This window comes from Drosophila rhopaloa, unplaced genomic scaffold, assembly GCF_018152115.1.
Source record: "Drosophila rhopaloa isolate 14029-0021.01 unplaced genomic scaffold, ASM1815211v1 contig_163, whole genome shotgun sequence".
Classification (NCBI taxonomy): domain Eukaryota; kingdom Metazoa; phylum Arthropoda; class Insecta; order Diptera; family Drosophilidae; genus Drosophila; species Drosophila rhopaloa.
The window spans coordinates 14,248,878-14,264,772 of NW_025335043.1; the positions used below are offsets into that span (position 1 = coordinate 14,248,878).

A 15,895-nucleotide genomic window follows, 5' to 3' on the forward strand; every position below is an offset into this window, starting at 1 on the left:
ATGTAATTTAAGACGCGCGTGATTTATTTTTCCACATTTATTTATTTGCCATATTTTCATCGGGGTCTTTAGCTCAGTTAATTAAGCGTTCCAAATATTATGGCCTTTATTTACAACATTATTAACGCCTACTCGCATCGGGTCTTCTTCCTTGAAAGTGTTCCATAATATCATTATACTGACACACTTGAAAAATGGGTGAAGCTAATGGTAACCTCATTTCTTGTATCGGTTATCAGTCTGCTTTTATGGCCGAAAGCTGGGAGGGTGTATGGTTTGAGCATGTTCTTTGTGGTTTCACCTGAAAAGTGCGCTGTAAAATTTATTACCGATAAGGTGGTATGACGTTGACCTTGATAGACGCCAGTAAAAAGTATATAATTAGCATACAGAAATGTTTGGAACAAAGGATACATTTGAAAAAGCAATGATTATCTCAAATAAAAATACTAAATATGTTTGAAATTATTTTTATTACGTGATCATTAAATCATTTTGCGATATCTTAAAAATGGTTTCAGTCTAGCCACCGCAAATATATCTATAAAATTGTCAAATCATTTTGATTAATTAATTGACTGTCACAAATCCAATTCAAAATTGTTGGCCAATTATTTTAACGTAGTACTTAATTATTATCTTATTTCTACAATTTCAATCCACGCTTACAAAATTTTCCATAATTTATTTGCGGCTTGTTTATCAGTTAACCCACACAAAAAACTCACTCAAACGCTTACAAAGAAAGTTCATATCAATTGAAAGCGTGGTGGAAGAACCAATATCGAAAGTTACAAATGAAAATGAAAATCGAGAAGACGACAGATATATATGTACGTATATATACAAAGCAAGCGCAAAAAGTGACAAATTATAGAAATTGCTTTATAAACGCCAGACCAACTTTCTATGATTCAGTTACACGAGGGGGTAAAATCATCTTTTGTGACGGTCGGTCAGTTTATTTAGTGCTTGATAAAGGCAGCTCAAGATGATAGTGTAAAGCGGGAAATAAAAAACATTATCGCGGCAACGGCAACATCAGAGTGTGGGCAGCGGATATAACCGAATGCGCAGTTCGTCTTTGACTCTTGTTAGTCGCCACATCTCAAAGAAACCACAGGCAACCACAGCAGCAGCAGCAATAAATATTTCAATTTAACTAAAATTCAAAGTAAAATCTCCGAACAGGCTGAGCAAATGCAATGCGTAAGTGGTGCAAAAGCCACAAGGATTAACTTTTAGCAAAAACTAATCTCTGAAATCCAACTCAATGTAGAGCCCTCATCCCTGTCGCTGGCCGAACGTCTGGCCTTCTTCAGCAATCTCTGCGAGAGCGGTGGAGGAGGCGGCGGAAGGTACCGCAGTCGCACCAGCAGTTACTCCAGGAGTCCACCCATCGATCGCACCACTCCGAGGAGCAGCACCACCGCCAGCAGTGCCAGTGTGACGCCCACGCCCATGGATTACTCGCCGATTCCGCACGAGAAGGAGCCATCTAGTCTGACGCTGGAGAGCATCATCGAGCCCGAGCAGGAGGAGCTGAAGGAGCAGGTGGATCAGGAGGAGTGCCAGGTGCAATTGAGGAAGAAGATCCCCGTCCTGAGGGAGTCGCCCCTGCAGAATGGCTTCCATGTGTTGAGCAGATCCGCCACCGATCCGCCGTCCAGAGGAGATGATGACACCACGACCCTGCGAGTAAGCGTACGCACCATTGGAAAGCTGATCATGCCCGATACCTTCCGCGGCGACCGCAACAACAACAGCAGCAGCAACAAGAGCGCCAGCTGGAGCACTTCCATGGTGAAACTGCAGAACGTGGAGCCCGTGAACCTTTCCGTTCATTTACGAACCATTGGCAAGGTGAAGTCTCCGTTTATCGAGAAGCAGCAGGAGAAACTAAACACCGAGAAGCTGTCGAATGGAACCAGCGACAGTGGTTCGGATTCGGGCAAGGAGAACTGTGCCTCCAATCAGCAGGAAAACCAGGAGGAATCGGAACGAGCTCCGCCCAGGGTGTCCGAGATGCGCAGGAAGATCACCCGGCTGGTGCAACAGCAGCAGCCGCAGCCGCAACCTGTGAATCGTCGCCACACCACCGAGATCACCTCCGTGACTATAGCCACGCGATCTCCCAATGTGGACGATCGGTTCGCCAAGTACTTTGGCGTGAAGGAGAGCTTCAACACGACGACCACCCTGCTGAAAACACAATCGCTGCCGCCCAATAACCAAGTGGAGGCCACCAATGCGCACGTCCGACTGCCCCCGATCACCACTGTGGTGTCCAAGCGACGGGAGCTGCTCAAGAGGACGCGGCCCCTGTCCATGGATCACTACTCCAGTGGCTGCACCAGTCCCACAGCCATGCCAAGTCCCAAGAGAGCACATTCGCCGATCAACCGGCGGAAGGCAAGCATTTCCAGCTTCGAGGACATTGAGGTCACACCCGATGAACTCCATGCGGCTGGCAAGAACTTCAAGCTGTTGTACGGCGAACTACTGGGCTGAAAAATTGTCTATTTTGGCCAAGCATTCAAAATTTCCCAATTTTTCGAAATCCCCCAAAAAGCCTCATTTTCATTTCCGAACCCAAAAATTACGCTCTCTTCGTGTGGGTCCTGCGCTCAGTGTGATAGATGCGCCCGATCCCATTTCCCCCAACTATTCGCTTTGAAGTAGTCTCGTAGTGATCCCAATAAAAAAATAAAAACAAACGAAACGAAAATTCCACAGAAATGTCAAACGAAAACGAAGTAATAAAAAGCAAAACTATAAACGTTAGGCATGTATTTAAACCAAGAGACAGTTTTATTCCCAACGGCTCGTATATTATATGTCTGGCCAGCAAAAACTTCCAGTTAACCCATATCTTATATTATTATTATACGAAACTGCTTTTGTGCTTATTTATACATAAATCACTACTTTTTATTTACATTTAAAAACGAATTGTACCTTAAACGGAATTATATTATGATGAGTATGTATTACATTTATTATTATTATTGTAATATTTAATTAATGGAAGTTGTTAAACCGAGAAAATAAATCCAAGAAATGTGCTAAAGAAAAGGAGATTAAGAATCGGTGGGAAAAAGTTCTGAGACTGAGTGAGTATTTGAATGTTTCTAATGATCTTTTGCAAGCTTAAGCATGTTTTGCGCTTTTCTAGGCGCTTCTCAAAGTTTGCAACTAAGCGCTTGTTGGGCATATTATGTATGATTTTGCCTGCCTTTTTTATTCATTGATTTATTGCTATCTTTAATAAGGAACTATTTTGATCTAAGTTAATAATATAAAATCTATTTCACTTTATAGGAAAACCCACCGCCGAACCACTTAAGAGCATTCTTAAGACGGGAAAACCTATGGTGGGCATGGGACGCGGTTTAATGCCTGTGGATCTCAATGCCGAGCTGAAGAATCGCCTCAAACGCTCCACTCATGCTACTGTTTCCAATCTCCGCAAATCTGCCACCACGGCAGATGCCACTAAAGGAACTAGTGATGAGGTGGACAATCCGCAAAGGAATTTAGCCCAGATCCTGAGGAATGTGTCCAAGGAGAACTCGACACCGAAACACGATGATGCAGTGAACCTGGTGAGGAATCTCGCCACCTTGGGACAACCTCGATCGGCGGCGGCCAGTGAAGATGCGGCCGGGAATTGTGCCTCGGCATCGGAGGGCGAGAGTTCGGGGGGTCGCGAGATCGAGGCCATTATCAAAAATAGTGCTGTGGCCAGACGTCGCCGGCAGCAACAGCAATCGCAGCAGCAGCAGCCACATCAGCCAGATGGGTGAGTCCTGGTCCTCCACGTCCAGCATCTGAGTCCTGTGCTTCGTGTGTTAGTGTACTAACCCCTAGCTACTAACCGATCCCCGAAAGACTCGATAGTGTGTGCATCGATATTCAGCATCATGGTTTTATACTCGTATATACATAACGTTTAGACAGCGCATCAAATGTGTGTGCTTCTCAAGACTGGTTCCCAAAAGTAAAACTAAATATTTACAATTAATGCAAAATTGAGATGAAATTTACATTAGATAGAAGTTCAATGTTTTGTATCAAACATTTGTAAATGTCTTCGCGTTCACCCACAACTTGTGTTCGTTTGCCGAAAAGACTTTTTGCTTTTGATTAAACCCATTTTCCGCACTCGAACGAAAAGATTCCTAGTCAGAGTGCAACCCGTGGCGAGGAGCTATTACTGTCCACTTGGCCAGCGGTCACAGCAACATCCTCAGCAGCAGCAGCCGCAGCAGCAACACCAGCAGCAAATGTTGCAAGTGCAGCAGCAGCATCAGCCAATATTGCTGCTCCAGCAGCAACAATTGCTGCTACAGCAGCAAATATTGCAGGTACAGCAGCAACAGCGGCAAATAATGCAGCAACAGCCATTGCAACCGAAACCCTTTTACAAGCTTCTTCAACCGAAACATTTTGTAAAAAATTAGAAGTTAAGTTTAAACTTGCAATGCTTACTACCATTTGTGCAAAAACTAATTAACTGATATATACACAAAAAAAATAATATATATATTTTATCGACAACTTGTTTAAACAATATATTATGCCACAATATATTTTTACGTAATGCCAAAGCGCAGATAAAAAACTAAAAAATAAGTAAATAAAAAGAAACATTAATAAAGTTGATGGAAATCCTATTTAACTGTAGTTTTGTTTGGCCACTAACTGTTATTCCTTACTAACTGAATGTTTAATAGCAGCATGGAACTAATATATTACCGAATATTTCCCCGCTAAAATTTAAATGATATTATTATGTGCAAATAGCAACTCGCCTGTTGATATAGGGAAAATCATCGATTTGAATGCCCTTAATTCTTTAGGAATACATTGTTACTTTTAAAAAGTCAACGGTTTTGATATCGGTTAACAGTGCGTTTTAGCGGGTACAATATTTTTAGAGCTGCCAGACATTTGACAGAGCTATGTTAGTCTGTGCGTGTGACCCCCTGCGTTTTCTGTTCATGTTAGCATTTAACAGAGTTCTGTTACCGCGCCAGTGTGACGCACCACCAAATCTTAAGGTGTTTGGCTCTACCGTGGGACGGTCCCACTGGCCCGTAGGCTATAAAAGCATCCCCCGCATTTTGTTGTTGGTTATTACAAAAAACGACGCCAGCTGATTCGGACGCGCGTGGAATCGAAAGTCTCGGTCCTCGGGTGACTTTGTTTATAAAACATATCAACAAATATTAATGGATATTAGTGCCGCACAAGAATATTCCTCTTTACATATATTTGCTAGTAAATTTACAACGTTTTTACACGGATTTTAAGTGCGACGCTTTCGGTTTTATTCTGTTCTGTTTACATTTGGCAATCGCGCGCGCATTTTGTGCCGGTTGCAAAACTAGTTGTTTCGTCAATTGCATTATGCTAATTTAGCGCGTTCCAATAATAATTCGTCATTGCTCGAGACAAAAAGAAGATTTTATTACGTGTAGTTCTCAATTAGCGAAAAAACAATTGCTGGCCATTGAAAGTGCAAGTGCAAATTGCGACGAATAAGCGGCGTTTATTGCTCTCATTTCAAGGTTTGTAAAAATTATTTAGTTTCTATTCAAAAAACCAGACAGAACTTCCTTTAGTTTTTCATTTTTTCGCCAAGGGTTTCATCTGCCTTCTTCTATCTCGCTCTAACTCCTGTCCTCCTTGTCTTACCTGCAGCCAAACAGACGAAAAAACCGTAAAAGGTTGTTTTGTATTATTTCCATTCAAACAATTTGCTGATTCACCGAAATCTCTGCAGACTGTTATGCACTGAGATTAATTGGGGTAAAGGTATAAGATTTTGTTTTTATACAGCTTAGTTAACACACCTGGAACCATTAGAAAACTATCTTTACTGATTGGGAAAATTTTTAAAAAATCATCAAATCAGAATAAGTTTGTAAAATTTCTAAAAATTTTAAATTATTATAATTTAAAGCATTTTTGCTATAAAGATATTTATATCAAATAGATAAGTATTTTCGATTGACTTGAAAATAATTAAATTGTAATAAGAAAGTTAAATGGGATTATTTTTATTGAAGTGTATCTCAGCGTCGCAGATTATTATTTAAATTTTCTTGTTTTTGTCGTCATGCTTTTTGTCCATACATATATTTTTGGTCTTTCCTTGTTTGCTTGCACTTGGACTCTATTCTTTTTCTCTCTCTGTCCCTCTCATTAAAAAAACTTTGCAGCCGCCGCTTTTGTTTTGGTTTTTTCTTATTTTCCAGTGTTTAAGCCCGACTCGCTCGAGCAATTTTAGCCAAATTTTGATGATTTAGTCGATTTTAATTATCAAGTGTTTAATGTCTATTGTCTTTAGGTTCAAGGTCCCCAATTAAGGCCAGCATTTGCATAAGTATCCAAAAGCAAACTCATTGAAAAAGTAAATCCATCAAAATTAAAAGAGTTTGTCCTCCAGCAACTCATTTTCAATCTTTTAATTTGTTTATTCAAACATTTCTGATTTTTATTGCATAACTTCAGTAAACTCCCCCCAAAAAACTGGTAATCCACAATATCACAGCTAATGAATACTCAAATGCGGAGCGAATCAAATGTTTAAGTCGTTGGAGAATGCCTTTCGTTTTCAAGGAATTTGCATAATTTGTGCCTTTATTTTGCTTTTTTTATCTTTCGTATTGGCCCGTGGCGAATTTCTTTTGGCGGTGCCATTTGATAGGCGAGAAATGAAAACGAAATTAGTTTGCAATTTGTTTTATTTGCCAGGCCATGATTTACGAATTAATGGGAAGCGTGTCTGGACAGAGCCAATTAAATAATAGTAAATCCACATGGAAAATAATGCAGGCAATGCTTTCAGAGAAACTGATTAGTCTCATATTTCAACAGTTTTGCTTATTTAACTTGTCAGTACTGGTGTTTAGTCAAATGCTAACAATGAAATAAATCCCTATTTGATTTTCATTTTGTTTGACAACAATTTATTTGTTTTAGATAGAAATTGAGGAACAGTGATGTGAGAGCAAAGTATACATAAGTTATAAAACCCTTATTGAGTTGCTTTGAAATTATGTGTATAAGTATATTACATCTTATCAAGTTGTATAATAATGGGTCTATTTCACTTACTGTTATAGAGAAATATATTATGTTTACCTTAAACTTACCCTGAAAACGCTTGATAAGAAACCGCTTGTTTGGAGAAGTAATAGTGGAGTATAGTTTTCTTTACCTAGAAAATATGCCTATATAGTTTACCTAGATTAGAAGTTGCTTCTTCGATTTCCATTTTTATGGCAAAGAGCTCATTTGTAAACAAAACAAACGATTGGCCATAAATAGACAGTCGAGTGCTGCTTATCGCTTCGTATTTTTATGATAGTCAAGTGGCACTCGGGGTTAATTTCACTCTACACGCCACATGGGAAAGTGTTGGATTTGGATGTGCATTACCCCAAATGCACAGCGCCCAAAACGACGAAAGAGAGGGCAGATGCCCCGGGGAATACAGATAGCAACGCCCGATCACGTCGGAGTAGGAAAAACGTGAGTCCAAACGCTAATGAGCCAAAGCAAATAAACGAAGCGGATTGAAACAAAGTTCTGCGGGAGGAGCAGTTCAGCTGAAAAACTAAGAGGCCTCGCCCTGAACACAAAAAAAAGTTATAAAAAATAATCATAATTATAGATGTATAGGTAAAATCACACAAATAATTGGTACCTACGAAATGGTTTAGGTTGATTCTCTTATTTATGATTGATTCCTTACTACCAGACTCAAAACAAAGATCATTTAAAAGAGAAAATGGGTTTAAAGTAAATAAATGTCTGCTTTCATTTTCATGTTGCACTTATGTTTTAGCTAATTTTTTGGAAAGCATTAGTTCGCTTATGTATATTAACAATCTATTTAAATAAAAACAAAAAAGGAGTTAATAAGTTAATAGACGGTGTTTTAAATGTTATTAGCTGTGAATAAAACAATAAGAACTTATTAAAAAATACCATTTAAGGAAATACCATTTAAGGAAATACCATTATGATAATAATAAAAAACTGAAATTAATGGGAATCATTCTCTAATATGAAAATCATTTGGCTTTAAACAAAAACTCTATTTTTAGACATGTTTAATTTAAAACCCATTTGTCTGAGTGCATATGGCAGCTCAGTTCGCTTTGGATCGGCTGGCATTAATTGAAAAATGCCGCCATGGTCGACGCCGCGTGATCGAATGATGCATTATCAAACGGAAAGCTTTGCGGCTGATCCGATCCCACAGCTATATAACCATAGACCCATACTATACCCATACCAATATCCATACCCCGCCCCAATCAAGTGGAGAAACATTTCCATTTAGGGGCATGTTATTTGATGCTGCGCTGCGTGCTGGGAAATGCATTTCCAGATTACACAACCATTAAACTCACATAATTCCAAGGCACTGATCCATTAATTATGTTTTCGCTTCGGTTTGTTCTGGTCCGCGGGGCTATAAATATTATTTTTATTGGAAAAAATCTGTGCAGCAGCAGCATGTCGCTGGATATAAAGTTGTTCGCGCGACTGGGGTAAGTTTAATGGGTCCTGCAAGCGATCCCCGATCCAATCGCGTTTGCCTTCCCAAAGTTGTCTAAAATATTACACAATCTTCGGCTCTAGTACATTGACTCTTTTCGGTTTATACCCTGTTTACTTAGGTGCCGCTCTTTCAGACTTTTTGGTTACGGTTTGCACAGCTGTTGCCTTGTATCTGTATCTTTGTATCTGGTTAAGTGTATCTGAAAATGTATCCCCTGCTGGCCGTTTCTGTTAGTTTCAAATGCTCCGCTTCCTCAATTTGTCTGGGCAAGTTGCTGCAAATTGGCCTGTGGCGTTGAGTGTCCAACTATCGTTTAATTGGACTTAGTGGGGAGATAAACCCTTGATTGAGCGCTTTATGAAATACATCTCCCACACTTGCAGCTCATTAAATACCCCATCAATGCCCCACAGTTTTTAGGCTGACTAATTTATGGCTCCATGATCTCCCTTCTCCACACATATGGCCTCCCAAAAACTTTAAGTTTTCGCAATTGGAATTGAATTACTCAAAAATACAACAAACCAAAAAAAAGGCTGCTCAGAAAAACCATTGGCAGGAAATGATGAAATTTGAAAATTGGCTTAGTGGATATGGCTGACTTAATTTGATTTTAATGAGAATTAATTGCCAACAGTTGGAGGCTTTAGAAACGCTTTGAAAAGCTGTGAATTTTAACAGTATCTGAAGGAATTGAGAATCGGAATTCTATTAAAACTTAATTACACTGTTTAAAAGCTTTTTTATGTCCGTTACTTTTGATATTTGCTATTAAAGTTCTATTATGTGGAGTCCATTTCTAATGAGTCATTTATGGCCGGCATATCGATTGGAATTTTAATGGTAGTTAACCAATAAAATAAGAGTAACTACCTTAAAAAATCTCTGATAACTATCTACTCGGTTGCATCCCCATTTCGTATTGCTCAGCTACAAAGTGAAGCGGAAACCACTAGTTCCACTCGGTTAGTGCATATTTTATGAGTCATTTTTGGCCAACGCATCGCATCCTTTTATGCTTTGACGCCAATAGCCAAAGCCATAAATCTAGACGGTTTTATGGCCAGAAGCGGAAACGTGAGTCGCCGTTTTGTGGCCGCATATTTTTAGGGGTAGGAGCTGTAATAGATGCACTTAAACTGTCACTTCACCAGTCCCAGACGGAGTTTTTCCGACATTGACTTTGACACTCGCGAAGTCAACAAACCCGACAGGATAATATGCAAATCCAAATCCCCAAGGCTCTTGTTTTGTGCACTATTTGCATGCCATGTTTGTCTGCCCTGTCTGCCTGGCAAATAAAACTCATCAGGGCAGTTGACAACTCATTAGCTAAGGCATTCATGGAGGGCCTCTCGTGGGGAGAAAGATGACGGTTTAACCACCTCCTTCGCGTCCTCGTACAATGAACTCATTTCGGACAAAGTTCTGGGCTGCGACTTGGACTCGTATTTGCTACTTTTGTTGTCTGACAAGCGCTCATAAATCTGCAGCTGCAACCGGCCCACAAACTTGGAGAAATATTTCAATATTTCCTGTAAGATCAACTGAAAGATTTAAAGTGGCAGTCGATGTTCTTACTAAATTTGTTGGTTATGAATAGCTTAAGGGGTTGATTTTTTATTTATCACTATTTTGTGACGGTTAATGTTATCTGTCCCAAAAGTTAATTACCTGTTTTATAATCCCCAAGAATCCTAACGTTAAATATCAATGCATAATCTGTAGCAAGGTGTACTCTGTGGCAAGATCACAAATAAAATATATTTAGTTAAATAAATGTTATAAAAGAAAATCTATAAATATTTCGTTGTTCATCTTGTTCGTTTACTGCGAGCATAAACGCGATCTTCCTTTTTTTATGTGCAGCTTCCAGCGAATGCAAAGTGGAGATGCCTCCTCGCCACTGCCCCCGATCTCCTCCTCTTCTCCTCTCCATTCCGGACTCCAACTTACAGCAGCTGAAAGCAACTCTTTGTGCTGGGCCTGCTGGTTTGGCTCCTTTGTCTGTCTGCCCTGTCATAGATATCATCATTGGGCATTTATTATTTCGGTCCTTGGTCTGGCTGTGCATCTTCGTGTGCTTGGTTATTCAATTTCCTTTGTACGTTCTACGAACTTCCTCGATATATTCAGGCCAACATTTCCCCGCCCCGCCACTTGCTATCTCGGGAGTATTATCGATTTCTGGGCGACAGAGTGACAAACAATGAGCTGTTTTCCTTTGATATATTGAATTGCATTGTTTGGCCCTGGCTGTCAGTGCATTGCCATTTCCATCTCCATCTCCAACTCCATCTGGAGTTGTGGCTCCCATCCAACTCCCAGACCCCCAATCATCGCATCTCGCCTGTCGACTGTCGCTTGTCAGTCAATCAATTAGACACCTGTTGCTCGGTGCTTAGGCTTCCACGCGAAAAGCTAGACATCTGACATAAACAGGCGGACTTCCATAATTCGAAACACATCAGAATGGCGTTTTAGTAAGCAGTACGGAACTTAATAAGTAAAATATTGATAAATATTTATTTAAGGATTTTTATTATCAGTTGTTTGTAAAGAAGTTTCTGTTTGAATTTGAGCAATAATGTATGATTTATGTATTATGTCTCTGAAAAAGTCTTTCAAAGTGACTGACCTTGTAAATTTACTAATATTATATGAAATAAAAACGTTTTCTTAAAGAGTTATTTTATGATAGGTTAACCAATTACGTTTGTGATAAAGTAATTTAGTTAGTCTTAAACTAAAGTAATTTTTCGGCGTAAATGAAATTGTATAATATTTCTTTAAACGTTTGTCTATTACTTGCTTCGACTCCTGTGCTGATTTGTAAAAGCCATTGCTACGATCAGAACTGGATTTTTATTGACTTACTGATGATGAATGGGTAAGACATTACAGTGACATGTAATCTCCTAAATGGCTCACTCTCTCTCCACCGAAAGGAAGCTCCAGGCACTTCCTTCCCCAGTTTCCAACTCCGATCTGCCATTATCATCAGCATCAGCATCCTCTTGCCATATACTGTTAATCGATTATTAATGACTTTGGCGCAATTAAGTAACAAACAAAGCAAAAATCGCTTCATCGGGACAGCAACAACATGCCATTACCCATTAACAGGCGGCTCCACAAACTTGGCCGAGACAGGCTGAGAAGGGGGCGTGGCGAGGCGAGGGGGCGGGGTCCCTCTCTGTTCACTGACAGTAAAAGTTGCAACGTGCAACAGCTAAAGGCAGCAAGTGCAGGCTGCAAGGCAGAAATCTTAAGAAAATCAACATGCAAAACCAAAAACAACTTACGCCTTAAAATGTGAAAATGCGAATGACCCGAATACACGGACACATAGATACACGCACCCATACATGCAAACGTACTGAAATTGATAGCATACACGGCGCATGCGCAACACGCCAAAAAGCCTTAAAAGGCACCAACAGCAACAACTTCGATGACGACGGGCGACGATTTCCTTTTCTGCGCTTTCAGTTGTTGCTTATTTTTTTCTGCTCCAGGCAAACTAGTTTTACGAACAGTTGGTTAAATACCCTATAAACGTATTGATACCAAAGGTATATCCAGTTAATAAGCACACTAAAACTCTTAAACTTTAGGGGTTAATAAAAGTGAATCGTATAGTGATTGGTGGTAATAAAAGCTGTCTGTAAAATAATGTTTAATTATAGGTATTCCAATGACGAAAAACTCCATTTAAAATCTATTGATATGGGCTCTAAAAATTTAAAACAAAATGTATATCCTTTCACTATTTTGTGTAACTGATTTTAAATACCTAAATATTTTAATAGCAAACACTGAAATTGAAAATTATTATGGATTTAATTCCTATAACCTAGACAGGATGTTGTTAATTCGTTGCCTCAATTACCGGCTGCAACATTTTTTCTTGGCTTTTGTTTTTGGTGACAACGATGCCGCCATCGCACTTGCAACTTTTGCCTTAATTGGCCAGGCTGTCAGCCTGCTTCGTTTTGGCATAAGCAATTTTCATTTATTTATGCAAAACATTTGCAAATATTTATTGGGCATTTTTCACCAGCTCTCGCTCTTTCACGTTGCATTAGCATTAACACATTTCCCCAATTTTCTGTCTGTGCCCCAATGAAAATGAAAAGTTCACGTTTTCGGCAGAGGAAAACTCGTTTCGTTTGGTTATGCATAACGTTGACAAGCCTCAGATTTTTGTCCGCCTCTTGTTTGTTTATTATTTGTTTTTTTTTCAGTTTTTCGCCATGCCTGAGTGGGTTAGACCCAGAGTCTCGACCGAGGCTCAATGAAGCGCGTAAATTGTGCCGTCAATGTGGGTTAGGAATAGAGCTCTGCAGCTCACATGAGTAGGTGATTAATTCCTCACATTTCAACATCAACCATATCGGATGAAAGCCAGTGCGAAAAATTTGCCAGAGTTGAGTAATGACTGGTGTTTGGTCAAATCAATTAAGTTTTTATGGAGTGCAAAAATTAATTAACTAAATCTGCAGACCGGGTAATTGAAGAAATGTGCCATGGCTGTGTAAATTTACTGCTTATAAATTACAATCTTTATCACCTGATCACTCCCATTCACATTCCTGGGGATTTTCACCGGCAATTGTCAGAACCCACGTCGTAAACACCCAACTACAAGTTGCATTTTAATTAGTTTCGTAGCAAAAATAAATTAGAAACCAGCCGAAGACTCGGACACTCCCCTTATGTCTGCAATAAAACGCATCCAGATTGACGTAATCGCATTCCGAGAATTGCACATAAGTGGCATACTACTCGGTTCTAGTCGGTCCATAAAAAAACCAGCGTCGAATGCCACGCCAATTGTGCTAATAAATGAGCCACTTGCTCTGCGGCCAACAGGTGTTTCGTCTATGTCTTTGTTTTTCCCTGAATCTCGTTCTTTTTTTTTTAGGCCCTCAAAAGGCGGAGACATTCACAGAGAAAAGCCGACTTGGCCATCGACTTAAAAGGGAAAGAGGCAACAAAAAACAAAAACCCGAAAGCCATAAAAGCCAAACGTGTTCTTTTGACTGAGAAGAAAGGGGCAGGAGATGTGGGATTGGCACCTACGAGCGGCCAGCTTCAATGGCTTATTCTCCAGTTTGGTCTGCTCTTCCACTTTGATTTTCATTGCCATAAATGGCATAATAATTCTGCCTTTGCCTATTTTTTCGATCTCAAGATCTTGTTAAATTAATTCTCATTTTGCTCATTATTGGCCGAAATAATTTCTTTATACCGGATCATTAATCAAAGTGTTTCCGCTTGAGGTGTCGAAAAACGGAAGAGCCTCGGGCTGGTTTTTGGAAGTCTTTCTTTTGGAGCTCATTAATCATTATCTAATAACCGCATATGGCCATTTAAAAGCGAGCGAGAGATGTTACAATACATATTTTAAGATGTATTATTTCTGTAACATCTGTACTTTTCCCTGCTGTTAAGTTGTATTTTTTAAAGCCTTTTGACTGACATAAGCAAATTGCCAGGATTTCCCCTTTTTCCTGTCCAAATATTTTGCTAATTCTTTCTTATTTTGCCATTTGCGAAACTCAATCCTTCAACCCCTTTTTGCAGGGTTAATTCATTTGCCTGAGGGTTGAATTTCAAGTTGTGCAAATGTTTGCCCAAGGATTGTTTTGCCAAGGACTGCCCTTTATTTAATAACTTATCTTGTTCTTAAAAAAGTTGTACATTTTAGTGGGCATTAGTTTAACAAGTTTAAAAGCTGCTTGAACTGATCGTCCAAGTTTAAAGGGGTCTCCGTGGTGGTCGGTGGTTCGGTGGGTGCCTCCGTGGTCGTCGTGGTGGTGGTGGTCGTTGTGGAGGTCGAGGAGGTGGTGCTGGGCTTGGGCTTGGGCATGGGCTTTGGCTTGGCCCGGCCATCCAGACAGGCCTGCAGGTGGTTGTAGTTCTTGGCGGTGGACTCCACGTAGTGGCGCTCCGCCTTGTGGCAGCACTGGTCGTGCTGCAGATCCACCACGCGGTAGCGCTCCTGCAGCAAACTGGCCGACTCCGAGGCATTTCCAGATATGCTGTACGTGGAGACCGTGTTATTGGAGCCCTGAAATGGTTGGAGTTTGTTAGAGAGATCAAGGAAAAGTACACCAGTTACACAAGATCTACAACTATTTAAAGGAATATCAGATTTTAAAGATATAGAATAGAAGCTTTGCAACCAAGTAATTATTTTGTGACAAAGTTAAGGATGTTCAGTTTTAATTGGTGTTTTAGAACTACAATTAAGAACTATAATTAATTAAAAGGTATACCACATTTAAATTGAAAGATTATTATTATTATTATTATTATTATTTTTTTTTTTTTGTTTTATATATTGAAAAATTTTTACTTTCTGAATTCACTGAAATAAACTGAACTATTGGAAAATCTCCAGACTCAATTAAATCGTTCTACATAAGGTAGACATTTCTTACCACTGCGGCATGACAGTTGAAGGAGTCGAGAGTGCCATTGATCCTGTTGCAAACGCTGAGCTCCTGGCACACCCTCTCGGAGGAGAGCCTGATGGTCCTGCGCGTTGCCAGGAAATCATGGTCAATGCCCCTCCTCGAATTCTGGGCCGCCTTGGCGCAGCTGCTATAGTTTGCACTGTACAGTTCCGCGATGAGGTTCGACTCGCCGATATAACCACCGAAACAGGCCACCGAGGCGAAGGGATCGCGATGCGTGACCCGCGAGTTGAGGAACAACCGGGTGAGGCCATCCTGGGTGGGCAGACCCACATATGGAGGCAGAGGTCTGCTGATTCCTTCCGCGGAGGACAAAACCAGAAAACCGATCACTGCCAGCGAGGCTAGCATTTTCACAGACATCTCGGGGCACATTGCAGATGATATTCACTAGATCTGAATACAGAAGCTCTTTTGACGCACTCCCTCCGACGGAGGCCTCTTTTATAAGCACACCCGATGCGACTGACAGTCCCGAGTTGATAAGCCTGATATGTGATTTCCTTTCGCGATGCTCTTATCTGTTTTTGCGAACGGTTTCTATTGCCTTGGCGCATTATCTTTTGGCCAATGATAAACCTTAGACAAACACCAGACTGCTGGGCATGATTGAATTGGGATCACGGCAGATTTACTATTTCCTAGAAATTCACAGACCTGTACCTGTACCTTATAAATATAGAAATGAAAGAATAAATTTAACTAAATTATTACATATCATATACAAAACACCGTCACTGAGAATAACTTTCGACGGTGTGAATGCTTTCTAAGTAGCCGGTTAATATTTACTTTAGGTAAATACAGTATTTTATGTTGATAAACTCGG

At 40.1% G+C, this 15,895-nt stretch overlaps 2 protein-coding genes across 18 annotated transcripts in view; one reads left to right on the forward strand and one right to left on the reverse strand.

Moving 5' to 3' along the window:
- LOC108052880 (supervillin) overlaps positions 1 to 15,895 on the forward strand; it is a 124,442-nt gene that overhangs the window by 83,098 nt on the left and 25,449 nt on the right. For 8 of the 17 annotated variants that reach the window (XM_044458191.1, XM_044458189.1, XM_044458190.1 and 5 more), the window contains one exon: positions 3,322 to 3,802. In XM_044458191.1, coding sequence (XP_044314126.1) covers positions 3,322 to 3,802 — 481 coding nt within the window. Of the gene's footprint in view, positions 1 to 912; positions 1,210 to 1,279; positions 3,076 to 3,321; positions 3,807 to 4,177; positions 4,602 to 15,895 lie in introns of those variants that run through there. The other 9 variants (XM_044458195.1, XM_044458196.1, XM_044458197.1 and 6 more) reach the window with 5 other exon arrangements.
- On the reverse strand, positions 14,193 to 15,493 carry LOC108052878. Its single transcript, XM_017135400.2, has 2 exons — positions 15,031 to 15,493; positions 14,193 to 14,657 (listed from the first exon to the last, which is right to left on the reverse strand). The coding sequence occupies exons 1-2, from the start codon at positions 15,439 to 15,441 to the stop codon at positions 14,301 to 14,303; spliced, it is 768 nt and encodes a 255-aa protein (XP_016990889.2). The 5' UTR covers positions 15,442 to 15,493; the 3' UTR covers positions 14,193 to 14,300.

Coding starts and splice junctions, on each gene's coding strand:
- LOC108052878 (XM_017135400.2), bottom strand. CDS start 15,441: ATGTGCCCCGAGATGTCTGTGAAAATGCTAGCCTCGCTGGCAGTGATC. Junction 14,658..15,030: donor TCAACTGTCATGCCGCAGTG/GTAAGAAATGTC, acceptor CAACCATTTCAG/GGCTCCAATAACACGGTCTC.